The 14,042-nt window shown below is 40.0% G+C and overlaps 1 protein-coding gene across 6 annotated transcripts in view; it reads right to left on the reverse strand.

Moving 5' to 3' along the window:
- Window positions 1-5,830: 5,830 nt before the first annotated feature.
- The window catches only part of LOC121323144 (collagen alpha-3(VI) chain-like), a 72,460-nt gene continuing 64,248 nt past the window's right edge, over window positions 5,831-14,042 (reverse strand). For all 6 annotated transcript variants that reach the window (XM_041263963.1, XM_041263964.1, XM_041263962.1 and 3 more), the window contains 9 exons: window positions 13,322-13,815; window positions 12,720-12,819; window positions 11,882-12,577; window positions 11,590-11,692; window positions 11,147-11,190; window positions 10,768-11,031; window positions 10,493-10,564; window positions 7,615-7,785; window positions 5,831-6,640 (listed from right to left, as the gene is read on the reverse strand). In XM_041263963.1, the coding sequence (XP_041119897.1) occupies window positions 6,600-6,640; window positions 7,615-7,785; window positions 10,493-10,564; window positions 10,768-11,031; window positions 11,147-11,190; window positions 11,590-11,692; window positions 11,882-12,577; window positions 12,720-12,819; window positions 13,322-13,815 (1,985 nt within the window). In that variant the 3' untranslated portion in view covers window positions 5,831-6,599. The remainder of the gene's footprint in view (window positions 6,641-7,614; window positions 7,786-10,492; window positions 10,565-10,767; window positions 11,032-11,146; window positions 11,191-11,589; window positions 11,693-11,881; window positions 12,578-12,719; window positions 12,820-13,321; window positions 13,816-14,042) is intronic.

A 14,042-nucleotide genomic window follows, 5' to 3' on the forward strand; every position in this document is an offset into this window, starting at 1 on the left:
ACACACTCCTTCAGGATTGGTGCAGCCTTTTCAGCAGCCAGAGCCTGCATCAGCCATCACCTGATCAAGACCATGGGATGCTGGTCCTCTTCAGCAATCAACTACATCCACAAACCCAGAGTGGGTGTACCTTCTCTACCATGACCACCATAGGTTTTCCCCTAATAGAAGGGTTTTCTTCCTCTCTGCAGAGCAGATGGCCAACATATAGTTAGTTCCACTAACCACCTATCTTAGTTATTTTGTTTGTCATTGTTTGTCTCTTGCATTTATATTATACATTGGAATGCTGCCTTTCTCTTCACAGGTGTGGGTTCAGCAGGGAGCTGATAGTCCATTTTTTGGGGGGAGATAGTGAGTCTCAAACAAAGTCTCCACAGGTTCTTCGTGCAGTCAGAAGAGACCACCGGCCACACTGTTCTTTCAAAGCTCATGGAATTTCGCTTGCTTCATGAAAGAAGGCTCTGTCTTACTTCCTCCTTTACCCTCTTGGGACGTGGCCCTCATTCTCTTAGTGCCCGAGTCCCGTAACTAATGGTTATCTGTGTTCTTTCAGATTCTCTTGTCTTCCTTACATCAATGCTTCATATGAGCAGTTCCATCCTCTGAGGGTCGAACCCGGTTGCTAACTGGGTCCCAGTTGAGAGGCCGAGATTATAACGACTCTCAGAGAAGTCAGAGGTCTCTGTTTTCTGGGGCCCCGAGGCTGATAGGACCAGCCTCAACTCCATAGGGCAGGCTCTCTTGATTGGAGTCCAGCCCGTCCTTTTCTCTCTCTCTCCCCTGCTGTAAAGGCTCAAATCTTAAATTGCAAAACAATCCCTTCCTCTTGCAGCCCTGGTTCCCGTCCGGTGAATTTTATAATATTTTCATTATATTCCCCTTTGGGAAATACAAGTTTGTAATTGTTTCATTATTTCCATCAATTTAATATTCCATGAATATTCACTGATATACATCATTTCTTTGGTGGTCAGGTGCAGATGTGAAACGTTTGATTAATATGAGTCAAATTCTCCCTGTCAGTGTATGTTTGAAACTCACACCAAGATAATAGTGAGCACAAAAAGAAAGAAAGAAAGAAAGAGCTTTTGAACTAATACCTGCCATCCTTTCTTGCAATGGAGCCCAGTAAAATTGTTATATAAATGGCCTGTCCATCCTGGTTTGTAAGTGTGTTCATTCATATAAATATTACACTGCTGTAACCTCTACTGGAAAGTCCTGGCTAAACAAATGTCTTCCCAGCAGTAACAGCAGCTCATAATGACATGTAGGTCACACTTAATTACACGGAGCAGCGTATTCCATCACAGGCTTGTTCCAAACACCCTGGTGTCTGTAAAACAGAACACATTTTAGACTAACACTCATTCTTCATTGTTGGGTGTGAATGCCAATATAGATCACACGAATGCGCTGTGTATGTTCTGCTGACAGGACCTGAATGCTGCTGTTGCTGCTGCTGCCGAGCCAGCTTGTTGTGAAATCAGTCTCCATAGGAATCGTAGCTGGGTGTTTTCATCCCCAGTGGTTTAGGATTATATTCAGTAGCAGTTTTTCAGCATGTGCACAAGGTTTGAATGATTACAAATTAATCTATTTCAAGACCTCTGTGATTGAGTGACGTGGTTCCTGTGTTATTATTTTTGCTGTTGTTTATTTTGAAACCCATAAAAAGAAAGTTAATACAGGTTATCAAAGTTAAAGGTGTAGTTGTTAGCGTGCTGAAAAAGCAGTACCCTTCAGATGGGACCCTGTGGATGAAACACAGCTAATCTGACTACAAGCCTGTCAGGCTTTATCAGCAGGACTAGACCAGTTCCAACATCTAGTCTGTGTTAGTTTCACTCAGAGCTCGCAAAGCTAATGATATGTTTATTTTACCAAAGATTTTTTTTTTAACCAAAGAAAAATGATGTGGGATGAAAGATATATCACTAATATTCACTGAGTGCAATGATCTGCAGAACCTCCTTAATTATTAATTATTTCAGACACACACGGAAAAGAGTTGTAAGTTTAAAAGTAATTGCAGTTGACAAAAGAGCAGAGCTGTGCAGTGCAATGGTTGAGCAAGCTTCTGTTATGACTTCAAGCCTGAAACCAGCCATAGTTCAAGTGGTACAGTACTGCACTCCACAGTAAATGGACAGCATATGCACACAACCTGGTGGCAGACTAAATTCTGTGTTAGTCTAGACCCTGCGCTGTACGTCTTGAAGCAGACGATACTATCAAACAGAAAAGACAGTAGAAGAGGAGGAGGCAGAAAAAAATTTCTAGGTGCTGCTGCTGTCTATAATATTAATTTCCAAACTGGGCAATGAACAAGCCTTATTTACTCAACCACATGGCATGTAAGGCAGTCCAGCTTCTTGGATTCAAGTGTTAACTATATTTTGTAATCTGGCCACGCCCTATAGATGTCAAATTCTTCTATGAAGTCGAGAAAAAAGAAAATAATAATAATTATTTAAAACAGGGAAAAAACATAATAATCATGGTTTAATAAAGCTTCATGGCTGAAATGCAACAGTTCTGGCTTACTGCTAACACTACAAAAGTGAAGGTTTATAATCGGTGGGGGTGATTTATTTTCAGTCTCTCAACGGTTCTACTCATAAATCTGCTGGGATACCTGGCAGGTTTAATTTACTCCATGAGGTAATGCACTCTTGCAGATGTGATGGCAACCCAAGACAATGCTTTTACAAGCGCCTCTGCTGTGTCTGGGGCCCACTGATGCTTACTATTGGGAGGTTCATGCTATCCCCCTTTAAAATACTGTGCAGTTCTTGCAGAGAAAAAGGAGGGGTGCAGGCAAGCTTGTAGAAACTATTTAAAACTAGCATGTAAGCTTGCAAAGTCAAACAAAAAAGAAAAAAAAACTTGTGTACATCATGACATCTTATGTTTATATAGCGCCTGATCATGCCAAGACATCTCAAGGATGATCAGATGCAAGTACCAGTACGCAGAACCTGATTGGTAAGCAATGAAACATCTAGTGCCAGTTCAGATCCTTACTAAAGCAACACATCAAAAAACATGTTGGTAACATAAGTGTCTCTAACCACACTGTGATTGCATGTGCGGTTACATAGTAATTACATTGTTAATATGCTGCCAATGTATAAAAACATTGTATAATTGCAAGATTCTAGCAATTACCTACATTTTTCATTTTGTAATTAAGCATGTGGCAGTTAAACTAAGGATAGCTATGAGGAGGAGGAGCTGGTCAGGCAATATGTCTTATTGTAAGTCAGATGAAGGACCACTGCTGTGTTTGGAATGCCCTGCTGTATGTGGAGGAAAACAACTAGACATATACAGGCAAGTATATGAATAATGCTCTACCAAAATCCTCTGCTTTTACAGAACACCAGCATGTAGTCTTTTGATATTATTAATCTGTTCAAACAAATTCTAATGTTCAGTGACACATGAAAAGTCTCATTCATTTTTGTTAAACATGTGGAAGGGGTCACACTTGAAAGAGGATTTATTTTTGTGTTTTGGCCTCGTTGCCATGGTAGCTAATGTAACAAAAGTCCTGACTTCGGCGCCCTTGGATGCCAGATCCCAACATTATTTTTTATTTTTTTTAAGTCCTTGGTATTTTCCATTGAGTTGGAGGACTAGAGATTCTCTTAAACAGGAGATAGCGAATTAACATCTGCACTGGATCGGCCAGTACTGTCTTTGACAGAATGGGGCCGACATTCCCTCCCCTCAGCTCATAAATCAGCCTTCATCTGTAGCCCTAGTGGAAACTGGGCTACTGGCAGTACTGATGGGGTTGCTCTCGGGTAAAGGTCACATGTTGGATAAAACCAGACTTATCTCTACAGCATCTCCCTAGACCTGATAATAGAGTTTGAACAGGCACTGATAAATAAAGCAACAGCGCTGCCCTATAGGACTGTGCAGGGGCAGTGGGGGCCACTCTGAGCCAGTGGGGCAAGGCTCCTCCTTAAAACCGGTTCATATTAATTACTGCAGGCTGCTGTTGGAAATCATAGACTAATCACTCATGCAACAGTTTAAAAAAAAACAAAAAACTGTGATCCAGCTCCAGCAGCAATTTCACGCAGTTGAACTGAGATGGGCTCCATGTGTTCCTGCTCCTGGAAAAGCCATTGCTGACATTTTCCAGGATAAGAACAACACTACCTTAAAAGGACTTGAAACTTTCTCTACTGGATGAATCATACATCTAAAAAAACATTTATCTCTTCCTCAACACAGTTCACATCCAAGAATGAACAATCTTTTTTTTTTTCTTAAATAGCAGATTACTGCTGGGATTATGAGGATTTACTGGTGCATTATAAATAGGGCTTCTGTTTTTTGGGTTTTATTAGTTGTATTTTTCAGTGCTTATTTTTAGCTATTTTTGAGTTTTATGTAAATTGTTTTTTTCGGGGCTTTCGTTTTTGATATATTGATGAAATTAGTGTTTTTGGTTACTTTCCAAAACGGTTGAGCGTTTTTTTTTTGTCTGTCAAAATATGTATAGTTACTTGACAGTACTAGCACACTTCACTTGTACCTTCTTTCCTTCTTTCACAACGAAATCCCTATGGTCACGGGCACATTCTTCTGGGGTTTTTGTGTGCAGGCATTTTTGTACATTTCGCCACAATTCTGTTTTAAGTCCTCTGTATCTTAACTGTAATACAGCTTAAAATCCTGCTAACAAGCCTCCATCCTGATTATAATCCCGTTTTAAATCTCGTAGAAATGCGCTGTCACTCAGTAGTTGGGGCGGGTTTAAAGTATTCACAACGAATCAATGATAGATATAAGTCAGGAAGCCGGGACATTGAGAAATGTATTTATTATATTTTTAGTAGTTTTTTTTTTTTTTTTTTAATGGTTAAAAGGGTAAAGTCAACGTGAATAGAGTAACCATTTCCACAGTTTTTCTGGTGTTTTCCGATGTTTATTGGCTATCCATCGATTTCATTTTTTTGTATTGGGGGTGTTTTATTTGTTAACAAAAGCCCCAATTATAAACAATTTACAGGTAGTTAATAAAAAAGGCATGCCAATGGTTTTTAAAACCTTTGTTTTATATGCATTCCATTATATAAACAGAAGCCTGCATTTTAGTGGTTGGAGCTGAATTCAATCCCAGATGTCCAGTAATTGGTTTATATTTGAATCCTTGTTCTTAGTCACTACAGACATATGACATGCAATAATCAAGATCAATTAAATAGATGAAATCATTGCTCGACAATATGTCCAACGATCGGCAAGGAAAGGATTTATATCTTACCTCAGTCCACTACGTCTCTGCTGTGCGCCAATCCACCTCCCCCTGCCCAGCCTTCACCTGCTTTTTGGCTTCATCTAACGGGGGTTGGGGGCAGCTACCCTGCAAGCTAATTTGTGGGCAGGTGCACCTTGAAAGGTGAAGCCAGAGGCCAAATGAATGCAGTGTAAAAATATGGTTAATGTAGTCCTGTCGTCTAGTCTAAGCTTTAATAAATAATCCACCACATGAGGATACTTGATTCACACATCCTGTGTAATGTACTATGAGAGCTCTGATCATTCTGCTGGAATAGCAAACTGAAAGAGAAAGATATATCTCTATATACAGGTATATCAATAACAATGCAGGCTTGGGATCAATATACAGTAGCAGCTTCTCAAATAGTTAAACCCAAACTCCATTCATTAAACATAAGGAATACAGTAATATAATATATATATATATATATATATATATATATATATATATATATATATATATATATATATATATAATTTATAATATATATATATAATAAAACAATTACATCAGTACTCCGAATTTTATAAGAAAGTCTACTTTTTATTTTCTGTCAAAAATGATACAAAAAAAACCTGTACACAATGTTGACAATTACATTCCATATTTAAGAGCTGGAACTTTTGTGTTTGAGGTTTTGTGTCCCGGAAGTGCATTATCTATATATATTTTTCTATTTCTCAATACTGAGTTGAGGGTGATTGTCATTATTGTCATCATATACATCTTTTCAGTTAACACAGAATATTGTAAACACAAACACAGTGTAATATAATGAACAGCTAGAAAGAAAATCTTAATTGTGATGTCTTCGGGCCAGTATTGGCCCAAAATGTGTCTAACATATACCATCCTATGCATTAAAAATAATTGGACTGAGTATGTGTGCAGTAATAAAGAGAATCTTTGCCCTATTGAATAAACTTTGCTTTTTGATTCCCATTTGACCAAGATATTCATTAAAAAAAAAAAAAAAAAAATTAATTTCAAAGCATAAAAAAATCATCCATGAATGGAAAATAAAGATGTAAGAGAAGTGTAAGTGTTCCACAATGTTTTCATTACATTCCAGACAAAGTCAGCACCTGATCATCAAACACATTAGCACCAGTACGCCAAATCAAGAAGCAATTTTTTTCGTTAAAAAAAAAAAAAACTGCTTCACGATTGTCTTTGCATCAAAAGCATCTGCAGGTACAGTGCAAGGTTCAGTATTCCCTTAGCTTCTAGATGGCTGTGGTTATCTCTGGGTTCTCTTCAGAGCTAAACGTTGGTTTTCATTACTTTTCACTTAGGTTCCGATCGCCGCCATGACTCCAGGATTGACCATCACTGAAAAAAAGAGGAGCTTGTAACTGGCCCACCCTGCCATCCTTTTTCCGCACTCAATCACAATCTGTAAAAGAACTTCCCTCTTCCACACACCCTCCCCACATCTGCAGATTCTCTGGAACTCTGTTCTGACATTTCAGCTTTTTGACAGCTTGGCAATACAGTCGGGGCCGTCTAATTGGGATCCTGATAATCGGGATTGTGGCTTAAATGGGATGCAGCTGCTTATTCAGGATAATATCTTTACTTGTCCCGAGGTGTCCCGATAAAGTGGTGCCGACTGTATTCAGAGTTCCCAGCTGGCCAGCATTTTAAAAACATGATTTTTCTACAATTAGAGCTGTGAACTTGTAAAGACTTATGGGTGACCTTCAGGACAGTATTATTATTATATAGGTTCCATTTAAGTTCCTTTCAAGAAAGTTATAGATAATGTTTATTAACAACCTCTGCTTTTTAAAATGAGACTGAACCCTCTTTAAAACAGCTGAAAGGGGTTTTATGTACTGATTTAATTAATCAAGATAAGCTTTAACAAAACATTCCTAAAGTTGTGTGAGGAAAGCCCTGTAGTTCTAAAGTTTGGGCACAATATTGTAGGCAACAGCTTTTTCTTTTTTCCCTTTTTTAAAATTCTAGTTTTTTTTTAACTTAGTTTTTCTAATTAAACCCACATGTTTTGTCTCTTTTTCAATTTCTGTTTTTAATTTAATGGTTTAATTGTTCATGATTTGGGATCCTTGTGATGAAAGGTGCTATACAAATGTGAATAGTATTGTATTGTAGTTTATGATATCTCACTTAGATTGATCTGAACATTGTACTGCAGTAACATGCTTTACAACTTTCGAAACATCATCTGGATTCTATACGGTTTCTTGATCTGTTTTTTTAGGGTTTGTTTGCTTAAGCTTCAGCCACCATCGATTAGTGACATGCAGCTTTTATCTTTGAACAATGCAGGGATGTCTTACCGGAAGCGCAGGCCTTCTCACACTCTGCCTGGGTTTCGAACCTGTTTTCATTTCCTCCGCATCCTCCGTACCAGAACCGCGTGCAGCTCGATGTCTGGGCATCAAAGTACCACTTCAGGACGAATTTCGTACATGAGCCTTCCTCCTTCTGCAGCTGGCATACATACTCCACTATAAAATAACACAGTGTAAACATATTACAATACACAGAGAAGCATTCTGGAGTAACATCCCACGCTGCTCATCCCACTCACTCTCGCTGGGGATATCAATACCTTTAAGCACACAATTACATCATTTTCAATGCTGATGCACAAAAAAAAAACAACAACAGCAACAACAAAAAAAAGCAGCATCAATATTATTGCATTGAAAATAAAGTACAGCTCACCCCCAATATGCATTTATCTTTTCCCAATTCATTCTTTTTGCAGAGGAAGTAAATAGGTGAATTAAAAAGAATTACATTTTAATACCCAAATAAATGACCTTTTTTTTAGATGAATGTTATTTGAGCCACCTTTCAATAAAGTGAATCAGCAGAAATTAATGACATTAATGATCATGGGCTCCCTGGATCAAATATTAACTTAAAAGCAACTTCATTTGGACCTCAGAGTCAAAGTAAATCTATTGACAGGGTCTTGACATTGTTTTTTACTTTTTCAAGCACTGTAACCACACAGATTATCATGCACTGTAACCACACGGACTGTCATGCACTGTAACCACACGAATTATCATGCACTGTAACCACACTTTTTATCATGCACTGTAACTACACGGACTATCATGCACTGTAACCACACAGATTATCATGCACTGTAACCACACGGATTATCATGCACTGTAACCACACGGATTGTCATACACTATAACCACACGGATTGTCATGCACTGTAACCACACGGATTATTATGCACTGTAACCACACGGACTGTCATGCACTGTAACCACACGAATTATCATGCACTGTAACCACACTTTTTATCATGCACTGTAACTACACGGACTATCATGCACTGTAACCACACAGATTATCATGCACTGTAACCACACGGATTATCATGCACTGTAACCACACGGATTGTCATGCACTGTAACCACACGGATTGTCATACACTATAACCACACGGATTGTCATGCACTGTAACCACACGGATTATTATGCACTGTAACCACACGGACTGTCATGCACTGTAACCACACAGATTATTATGCACTGTAACCACACGGATTGCTTTACCTGGTTTACCACTCTTTTTTTGTCTACTTTATTTTTTTTTAACAAAACAAAGTCCACAAAGCATGGTGGTATTTCAGAAACAGCTTTCAGAGCAGGATGTCTCTCCTCTTCAAAGGTAGCGTTGAAAAATTGCAAGATTTTGTTCCTGTGACGATAACCTTTTGTGATCAGTAACTATATTGAGTGTGCAAAGCCATGTAATTTAAAGTTCAGGTTTGTGTATCTGGAAAATGATCTGGTTCCACTCCCGTCTGTCCTACTTGGGTTTGTTCTGGCTTTAGCCAAAACCTTCATTGCAAACAATTAAAGTCTACAAACCGTAAAGCTCGTGCCAATGTTCCGGCTCTCGACTTGCATCGAGGCCTGGATGTCTGACAATTTTCTTCTGCTCAACAATAGCAAACCTGAACTCCTAGTAGGATCTAAACCTCAACTTAAGAGTCTCAATATGGCTACCCTGAACCTCAGAAACTGTCTGCTGCTGCCTTCCCCCACTGTATGAAGCCTTGGTGCATTTCTAGACAGCAACTTCTTCTTTGAGGCCCACATTTCCTCCATGGTAAAATCTTCCATCTACCATCTTTGAAACATCTCCAAAGTCCGTCCCTACCTTTTCCTTCTGGATACAGAGATACTCTGTCATGCATTTGTCTCCTCTCGACTCGATTACTGCAGCTCTCTATATGGTGGTCTCCTGGCACGCACTATAAATCGACTGCAGCTAGTTCAGAATGCCGCTGCTAGGACCCTTACCAGATGTAAAAAATGTGAACACATTACCCCCCCCTCCCCCCACCTCCCCCCCCCCCCCCCCCCCCCCCCCCCCCCCCCCCCTTACCCAGGTGCACTGGCTACCTGTAAAGTTCAGGATTACATTCAAAACTCTCCTGCTCACGTACAATGCCCTTCATCACGCAGGTCCAGAGTACCTCCTCAACCTGCTGACCCGCTGTGTCCCTGCCTGCAATCTGAGGTCCTCCGACTCTGGACTGCTTGTTATCCCTAAGCAAAAGTGCACCACACTTGGAGAACGTTCGTTTAGCTTCATGGCTCCGACTCTTTGGAACTGTCTCCCCGTTTTGGTGAGTGATGCTCCCACCGTTGCTCGCTTTAAATCAACTCTCAAGACCCACTTGTTCTCGCTTGCTTTCCATGCTCTTTAAGCCTGATATCTGTTATTAGCTGATGTGTTGTTCTTTTTCTTTCTCTCGCATCCACAATGTTTTAGAATTCTTTTTACAACCTATCCTTGTATTTAATGTATCATGCATGGTCTTTCACTGCGTTTAATGTATTATGCATTCTTCACTGTATTTATGTATTATGCATTGTTTTTTATTATTACTGTATCTTGTAAAGCACTTTGTGGTCTACTATGAAAGCCGTTATATAAAATAAAGATTGATTGATTGATTGATCGATATATTGGATATCCAATATGGTTTCCATTTTAGAGAAACATATACATTCCTGATAAATATTTATAATTAAAATATTTGCACAACATCAACCTCATTAGAATGAAGTAACTTTTAAGGGGATGTGAATTTAGCCATTATATATATAGGTAAAAAGAAGTGGTTCTAAGTGTGCCTCAGCCTGTGACTCATAGGCTGCATTGTAGGCAATGACCTGTCTCTGGCTTCTCCAGCGGGTCGTCGTTCACAATTAAAGTGGCCTCAGCAGCTTTCTTCTCAGCTTTTTCTGAAAGATACAAAATACAGTATAAAACGGTTGGACATCTGACATTTTATGTGAACAGGCCGAGGTCGTCCATGGTTTCCCTAATTATCCAGTGTCAAACAGCCCCTAAACAGGAGAGACCTAAACCTAATGAAAGTTATCCATGCAATCCAAAGGGTGGCATCCCAGAATTTCCAGATAGAAAGCAAGGCATTGTAACTCACTGGTGGTGATGATCCCCTTGTATGTGACTTTGACGTCGGTCCCGAGGTATCCAGTGATGACTATGTGATACCGCTGGGCGCTGTCCAGTCCTTCGATGAACAGCTCGGTGCCCGTCACATTCTTTCTCAGCACGGGGGAGTGGTCCCCCAGTTTCTTTACGATCACTTCGTAATGGTAATCCTGCTTACTATCTGGGCTGACCCACTGGAACACCATGCTGGTTGCACTGATGTTAACAGCTTGTATTTCAGCAGCCTCCAGTTCTAGATGAAGCAAAAAGCAGTACATGTTACGATGAATATAAATCTATTGACATACTTCACTTTAAAGTAATGGCTGGTGGTAGATTATTCTAATTTAGTTTGAATACTAACATACCTTTGTGTTTATTCACTGGAACTGATTGGTTTTCCTTGCCCTTTCTACAAAAAACAAAACAAATAAAACAACCAAAAAAAAATCTGAAATGTTTTGACTGTGATGAATTAACCTGTTAACATAACCTGCCAGGAAAAGGTTAAATAAAAAAAAAAATGAGATAATGATCAAAACACTGATAAATAAAGTATGAACTTGCAAATCCTAAAATATTTTAAATTCCGCCAATTGAAAAAAATGACCCTATGTCAGACCAAAAATGCTATGACATCAAATAAAAGTTATAGTTTTTCTTTTTTTTTTTTTTTTAATTATCACTGTCTGGCTTATTTGCCTCGGTCATTCTTTGTTATCAGAATAGTAGAAGGCTGTCACAGAGCACATGCTGTGCTGGTAGTTTCCCCTGGTTAGCGTCTGTAAATGAGTTGCATGGTTACACTTACGCGTGTTTGTGTGAGTGTCTGAAAGGTCCCTTCCAGGGCTGGTCACTCTGGAACCAGTCACAGTTCTTGCTGATCTCTGGAGGCAGGTAGAACGCGTTTTCAGCTGTATAAAAAAACAATGAATACAAACAATAAAATACTTTTTTAGGAGACTTGATTTCTAGGAGATATCTTATATATATATATATATATATATATATATATATATATATATATATATATATATATATATATATATATATATATATATCAAAGGGCTGTATGGACTCACTCTATGTACCGTCATACTTACCACTAACAAGTTTAGGGAGCAGACGGCCAAATCGCTGCATACGTTCTTCGTAAAAGTCAGATGACCTCTCGATTCTCTTAAAGAAGACATCGGTGGGTTCGCTGGCCAGGACTGAAAGGTCCTGAATGCTAACTTTGCTGCCAATGCCCAGCACCACAATGAAGAAGCCTTTGCACTTGGCATCGACCACGATCTTCTGCAGTGTTTCAGCCTCATCCTCCCTGACTTCTCCCGTTACCATCAGCACAATCACCTTCAGGTTGCGGGGATGCGGCACCGTCTCGAAGACATGCTCAATGGTGTATTTTATGGCACTGCCCATGGCCCGCACCCCTTCCAGCTGGGGCATTTTGTTCTGAAGGAAGTTCCTGATGTCCTCTTTTGATCCGTATTCCATCAGTCCGATGTCCACCTTGGCTGGCGGCAGGATTCTGTTCTGTTTATATTCGTAGGGGGCGTGCTGGATGACAGATACTCGGGCGTGGTGCTCAGATGTTTTAGGGTCCGATGCTATTTCTAGCTGGTCTACGATGTGGGAGACATACCGTTTCATCTCCACAAACTGTCTCGGACTGGTGCTCTCGGAGCTGTCCATAAGGAAGGCGATATCAATGTCAACGTCCGTAGTGGGTGACCTCCTATCTCTCGTAGTTTGAGGGAGTATGAAGTCACAGGTGGAATCTGGGCTGCAGAAATCTGGAAGGGAATGTTTTTTTAAATCGTAAAGCATTGCCAAAATACATATATCAATGTTTGGCACTAACCCCATTCAAGGATCACATAATTGTCAGTACTTCAGAAACACATAATGTTATGTAAGCAAATAGAAAAGACTTACCTAAACAGACATGACAGTTAATAACTTTCTTGATGGTTTGGTTAAATTGTGCTGGTCCATAAGGAAGCACAAGAACTTGTGCCAGTTCTGTGCCGTTGATCTGTGAGAGAGAAATGAATAACATCATTAAAAGCATTTAAAAAGCCTGGGCGCACTTCCAATAAGTAGTTTAGCATAACATTCAATCAGAAACTGTGATTTAGGCCAATAAACATATTCATACTTTTGCTGTTGGCAACTTCAGTATTCTTTTGGCAGGAATTTGACGTCATTTACCCGTGGAATGAAAAAAAGATAGATGTTTAAAGATTTGTTAACTTGTTATATATTCCCATCGCAGACATGTTGTTTAAACGTAGAGTACAAGGACATTTTTTTCTTACTTTTTTGTGTTAGTTTTGTCTGAAAGTGAATACAAAAAAAGCCCAACACATTTTAAAATGAAATAGAATCAAGCTCCTCACAGGCCCCCGAATGAAATAGCTGGTATTGGGTGTGTCATTAATATCTGAAAAAGCCTGCCATTTACGTTTCAGTGAAAGTAGTTGTGAGAATCCAGCCCTTTAGTGCTGTTTGAGGAATGAATGGGGAGCCCCACCCACCTGCACAGCTCGGTTCAGCACCCCATCATCCCGGCTGGTGAGGAAGACAGAGGAGATCCCTGCTTCGTAGAGCTTCATGGTGGCAGCGCTGAGAGTGGGCGAGCTCTTGGTGGGCCCGTTGCTGAAGAAGATGGCCACTTTCCTCATGAGGAAGCCGCTGCGCACCCGCTTAAAGGTGTTCCTGGCCACAAAGTTCATGGCGCTCTCCAGGCTGCGCTCCTTGCTGGTCTGCAAGTGCTGCAGGCCCTCGATCTGCTGGATCAGGGTCTTCTTCTTGTGATTGTCAGAGAAGCGAATCTCCGTCACCACCTCGTTGTTGTAGGTCACCACGGCGACCCGCACCCCTCGCGGGCAGTTGCTCTCAGCGATGGTGAGGTTGCGCACAATGTTCAGAATGCTGCGCTTCATACGGTTGAACACCTCCCTGGTAACACCTTGGGAATTATCGATGGCGAATGCCAGTTCGGTTGGGTACAAAGGGCACTCCTGCGCACCTGAAAATACACACGCATTTTTAACACAATATACACTTTAAAGAAAGTAATATAAAACATTACCACTAACAAGTTTTCTTCAGAATGCTGTATAATTAGCTGGGAGGCAATCGGCTACCCAGTTTGGACATTTATTGTAGTGTGGCCTGTTATAATAAAATGGCGAGTCCTTTTCTAAAATGTTGCAAGGTTCATAGGAGGAACCACTAATACTGAATGTTTTAGTA

Source organism: Polyodon spathula, chromosome 11, assembly GCF_017654505.1.
Source record: "Polyodon spathula isolate WHYD16114869_AA chromosome 11, ASM1765450v1, whole genome shotgun sequence".
Classification (NCBI taxonomy): Eukaryota; Metazoa; Chordata; class Actinopteri; order Acipenseriformes; family Polyodontidae; genus Polyodon; species Polyodon spathula.